General features: G+C 43.3%; 1 protein-coding gene across 1 annotated transcript; it reads left to right on the top strand.

Moving 5' to 3' along the window:
• Positions 1-444: 444 nt before the first annotated feature.
• Positions 445-5,055, top strand: LOC123117236 (putative disease resistance protein RGA3). Its single transcript, XM_044538043.1, has 3 exons — positions 445-1,118; positions 1,217-1,438; positions 2,626-5,055. Exons 1-3 carry the CDS (start codon positions 564-566, stop codon positions 5,053-5,055), a joined length of 3,207 nt encoding a protein of 1,068 aa, XP_044393978.1. The 5' UTR covers positions 445-563.
• The last annotated feature ends 896 nt before the right edge of the window (positions 5,056-5,951 follow it).

Consider the following 5,951-nt stretch of genomic DNA (forward strand, 5'->3'; position numbering starts at 1 on the left):
AAGCAGCAACTCCAATAGAAACAACAGTTCTATCTTTACCAGAATAAATCGAATTTCGACAAAGATGAAAGAAAGATATAGGTAATTTGGGGTTACCCAGCGCTCCACAAATCAAATTCCATAAGAATCTTGCAAATGAGCATGAAAAGAACAAATGATCGATGCTCTTAGCGACACCACAAAACTCACAAAAATTTGACCCTTTCCATCCTTTCCTAGAGAAATCATTCTTGGCTAGGATCCTCTCCCTTTAATTACAAAAAATTCGCTCTCGTTTGTACTCGAGTCTAGCAAGAGTCCGGCTCGTCTCTCTATCTCTCTCGTCTAGAGTCTAGACTTTGCAGCCTGTGGCATCGACCCTAAGCAAAAGATTCCGTTTAGACTTGGCGTTTGTTCATACGCCGCGCGTGCTCTGACTCACTCCTCTTCTTCTTGCACGCGCAATTCTCGGCCTGCGTCTCTCGTCGGCAAGGGTAATATTACAGTCCAGTGGAGCACCGGCCACGGATCCTTCTTCACTCCTGGATTGCCCCTGGTCTCGTTCTCAAAAAAGCATTGACTCCATGGGAGCTTTCCTAAACGGCCTCGGCGTAGCGGCAGTGGGCTGGTGGTTTGCTCCGGTCATCACCTTCCTGCTCAACAAACTCCTGTCCTACCTCTATGACGCATCTCAAGACTTCATGGATATGAGGTCTGGGACTATGCCAAGACTCAAGCTCACGCTTGGGGAGGTCGTGGAGCAGAGGATGCTGATTAAATTATCAAAGAAAGAATCCGATGTGACCAAACTCAGCGGCCTGGACAGCTTGCTGAAGAAGCTCAAGGATGCTCTGTACGAAGCAGAAGACATCCTCGACCTCGTCGATTATCACCGAATCGAGAAGGAGGTTGGGAAAGCTGGGTCTTCCACCTGGCTGCAGTGGTGTTGGGAACACCTCTGTGACATCACCCGAGAAAAATCAGCCTGGCTGCTGCAGCGGGCCAAGCAGAGCCTGTGCTGGTTGAGGGGATGTTTACACGTCGCCGGAGAAAGATCTGCTCCGCTGCTCCAGTGGGTACATGAGAGGTTCTGCTGGTTGTGGCCGTGGGTACGCATCGCCGGACAAACGCCGCTGCAGGTTTGGCTACTTCTTGTTGTGTTCTAGTATACTCCTCTCTAGCCTTCCTCAATTTCGTTTAGATTAAGGCTTTCTCATTTTTCTGCTGTGCTGCGCAGCTGGCCAAGAAGGGCTTGTGCTTGTTATGGGGATGCGTGACTGGACCAGGTGAACTACTACCATATGCTTCCGCGCCCTCGACTTCCTTGGTGCAGAGGATCTCATCGTGTTGTACCTGCATATTCCACTGGTTAACAACCAAGGCAACCAGGGCGATTGAGGGTGCCCGTTACTACCGAGACTGGTCCTTGCATGAGCTTGGCTTCACACGTTATCAACAGGTACCACCTAAAGTCCTCAACATTAAGCTAAATTCCATCCAGTTGGCTAAATGTAAGTTCATTGTTGTTATTCATTTTTTGCTAAATTAGCCATACTAGCCTCTAAACTCTAATCTGTCCAGTCTTCTGGATTAGCTACAAAACCTTATCTTCCGATCTACATTAGTTTGTCTAATTCACATCTAGATGTTTTTTTAAGGATGTCACATCTAAGCTCCCACAAATATATAATGCAGCAACAACAAAAAAATTTAGGACAAAAAAAAATAGACCACAAACAGAGCACAACAGCGAGCACCGGCAATGGAGGGCGGCGGAGGTGGCGCGCATGTGCATACGAGGTGTTCGAGGAAATGAGAGAGAGAGAGAGAGAGAGAGAGAAAGAGAGAGAGAGAGAGAGAGAGAGAGAGAGAATAAGGTTGATGTTGACGTGTGGAACCCACCTATAATAACGGTCAACTTAACGGTCAAAATAAACGGAGTTGACTTTGCCGCCACGTCAGACCTGACGGGTGGGTTCGCATGTCATAAACATGTTTAAATTGTCTAAACCGGTCATTTTCCGAAAGTGGTAGTTTTTAGTCACAAAATTAGAAAATTTTTAGAGTTTTTGGTTAGTTTAAAAAAATTCAAAATTTCTAGAATGAAAGTCTTTATGCTCTTATTAGTAAGATTTACTAACCTTATGATTTTGGAGAAGATAGGTGGAAGTTGTAAGTCCTATTGTAAGAATACTCCACTTTTCATAATTTTCATAATAAAATATGAGGATTCTATTATGAAAATTATGAAAAGTTCATTGATAGGAAAAGAATACTTAGTACACAGTATAGTTTAAAAAAGTGATAGTTATGTGGGATGGTAATCCCTAAAGTGGTAGTTTTTTTGTCAATCACTTGTATTTGCCCATTAAAAACTAGGCTTGTAACTGTCTTCTTTTCTTCAGCATCTTGTATGGCAGCAAAATCTCCTTTTCTGCTGCTGCTCACTTGCCAACCCCTAGCGCCCCTTAAGCACCCTGTTGTTGATCAGTGCTTAGCAATGATGTAAGTTCTGGCAGTTGTTTAGCGGTGATGTAAGCTCTGGCAGTTGCTTAGCACTGATGTAAGCAACTGGCAGTTGCGGCTGCTGCAACACCCGTTAAAGTTGCTATACTGTTTTGATTTGGAAACTGATTGCTTTTGCAGGCCACCGTTATGGAATCAAATTGCATTATCATGGGACCTTTATATATTCTTCTAAAGAAAAATATGAAAAAGGTAGAAAAACTCATTGATGAAGCACAGGAAATTTTTACATTAAAAAACAAAGTGCAAGAAACTATTGGGCAGGCGGCGAACCAGCAAAGAAGAAACGAACTTGGCATGCTTACTGCAGATGTTACTACTGGAGATAGACAGAAGACTACAGCATATCCAGTGGGAAAGATAACTGACAGAGATAATATTTGTCAGGACATAAGAACAATGCTTCATGCGTCAAAATGTGATGTAGTTGGCATTTATGGCATTGCGGGGTCTGGGAAGACAACACTTGCACAATATGTTTGTAACGCTATGAAAGAGGAAGAGGGAGAGAAAGAGGAAAGGAAACGCCATTTCCACCTTTTTATGTGGATTCACGTCACCCAGAAGTTTAGCGTGCATGCCATTTTCAGTGAGATGTTGGAAGCAGCTTCAGGTAAAAAGGCTGAATATGCTAGCCTTGATGTGATGCAGAAAAAATTAGAGCATGAGCTAAGCACAAAAAGATTCTTATTGGTACTTGATGATGTCTGGTGCAACAAGGATGCCGATGATCAAAATCTGCAACAGTTGATTTTTCCATTGAAATTTGGGTTGGAAGGAAGCAAGATCCTAGCCACAAGTCGAAATAAAGGTGCATTTGCAGCTCTAAGTCCTGAAGTGACATGCACTTCTATTCGAATACCAGACTTGAAGGATGAAGACTTCCATGAAATGTTCATGTATTATGCACTTGGAAGTTCAGGGCTCGTTGACCCTATGCTTGGAGAACTGGAAGAGATTGGGGCTGAAATAGCGAAGAAGCTAAAAAGGTTACCTCTAGCGGCCAGAACCGTGGGAGGACAGCTACGTAGAAAACAAGATGTTTGGTTCTGGAGGAGTGTGCAAGTTAGGGACCTTTTGAACGAGACGACTGGAGCTCTTTGGTGGAGCTACCAGCAATTTGATGAGCATGTGAGGCAATGCTTTGCTTATTGCAGTATATTTTCCAGAAGACATCATTTCAAACGTGATGAGTTAGTACAGTTCTGGATGGCAGAAGTGTTTATAGAGACAACTAATGCTGTACAGGATCCATATGATGTTGGTCAGAATTACTTTGATGAATTGTTGTCGGCCTCATTTCTGCAATTAGGAGAGAGAATACTGGAACATGGATCTGAGGTTGATTATTTCACTGTTCATGACCTGCTGCATGATTTAGCAGAGGAGGCTGCTAGAGGAGATTGCTTCAGAATCGAGGAAGGTGTCACAGAAGAAGTTCCTCCAGCTGTTCGTCACCTATCTGTTGGGAGTTGTGATATAAAGATGCTTACAGAGAAAATATTTGAATTGCAGAATTTGCGCACTCTTATCATTGATTGCTATATAAAGATTGATTCAACTGATGAAAAAGTCTTCGAGAGAATGTTCAAGAGGTTGAAGAAATTGCGGGTGCTGGTTTTAAGTTTCTCCGCAGATGATGGTTATATATTCTCACTTCCAGCATGTATTGGTCTGTTAAAGCATCTAAGGTATTTTGCTTTCAATGTGAGAGGTAGAGCAAGAATAATTATGCCAAACAGTGTTACCAAGCTTTACCACATTCAGGCGCTAGACAATTATAGTAGCGCTGGTGTGGTTTTTACTGGTAGTAAAAATATTAGTCAGCTCATTAACTTGCGGTGTATACGCAGCATGGAAATTTTTCCAGACATTGGCAGGCTGAAATGGCTCCAAAAGTTAGAACGCTTCAGTATAAGCAAGACACAGGGGTACGAGCTACGACAATTGAAGGACCTAAGCAAGCTTGAAGGCGTGCTAATTATCACGGGTCTTGAGAATGTCCAAAGCAAGGAAGAATCTATTGAAGCCAGTCTTGCACACAAGGACCGGCTGACACAACTTACACTATCCTGGGGTGATACGAGTTGCAGTCTAGAAGTTGAAGCGGAGGTGCTTGAGGGCCTTTGCCCACCGAAATATCTTGAGAGACTAGAAGTTATGGATTACCATGGTTCAAAGTACCCAGATTGGATGGTGGGTCAGCAGAATGGCAGCCCAATGCATTTGCGTAATCTTTGGCTCTTCGGTTGCAGCCGACTTGAATCAGCTCCTGAACTTTTTGAGGTCTTTGTGCATCTTCGTTGGTTTAGGCTTTCGTTCAGCAATTGGCATTCCTTGCCAGATAATATGGAGCGGCTGGCGTCACTCCTGTTACTGGAAATTCATCGTTGTCCGAATATTCAATCACTTCCAGCACTGCCCTCCTCCCTTGAGAGGTTTTTTCTCAGGTCCTGCAGCGAGGAGTTGATGAGTTCATGTGAAACAATTGGACATCCAAACTGGCAAAAGATTCAGCGCATTCCCTATATTTCTATTATCCGTGATTAAGATGGATTGGAAGGTACATCTGCAACTCCTTTGTTCCTTTTATGTAGCTATATGAAATATGTTATAATTAATAAGAGGCATTACGACTTATCAATATGTTTCTTATTCTATTGTTTAAACCTATCAAATACCAGTCTACACGCTGAGAGCGGGAGCTAAAGAAGGTGTCTCTCCATCAGATGCTTGAAGCGCCCCAAGTCCAACACATGGAGATGGCGTTTATGAGGTGAGGTGATTCAATCCGCCAGCCTTCCTGCCAATCTACAGGCTTAACTGTGTGGCGTTTCCTGGGTGTATGTGGTTGGTAACACTTGACCAATTCTATGTACATTTCAGAGGACGCGAAATTAATGTCAGTGGTTGCAACTCATGACCTCCGAATTTATTTGTTTCCTATATGTGGTGTGTACTGTGGAATTGTAAGACAATAGGCTTTGGGGGGAACCGGCACAACCCTCTAGGGGTGACCTATCACATATATATATAATGAGGTGGTATACAACGTTACAATATACACATGTAAATACAGTCTAACACCCTCCCTCAATCTTAGCCACTTTCTAATGAATCTAGAAGGGTAAGATTGCGCCTGCAAGTCTCAAACTGTGGCAAAGGCAATGACTTGGTGAAGATGTCACCAAGTTGATCCTTGGAAGAAATAAACTTGATCTGTAGTTGCTTCTGAGAGACACGTTCACGCACAAAGTGATAGTCAACTTCAATGTGTTTCGTTCGGGCATGGAATACCGTATTTGCAGAAAGGTATGTAGCACCGATGTTATCACACCAAAGAACAGGAGGCTGTGATTGGGGTATACTTAACTGCTGAAGCAAGGACTGTACCTAGATAATCTCTGATGTGGCATTGGCCACAGCCTTATACTCAGCCTCAGTAC

The sequence above is a fragment of the Triticum aestivum genome, chromosome 5B (assembly GCF_018294505.1).
Source record: "Triticum aestivum cultivar Chinese Spring chromosome 5B, IWGSC CS RefSeq v2.1, whole genome shotgun sequence".
Lineage (NCBI taxonomy): Eukaryota > Viridiplantae > Streptophyta > Magnoliopsida > Poales > Poaceae > Triticum > Triticum aestivum.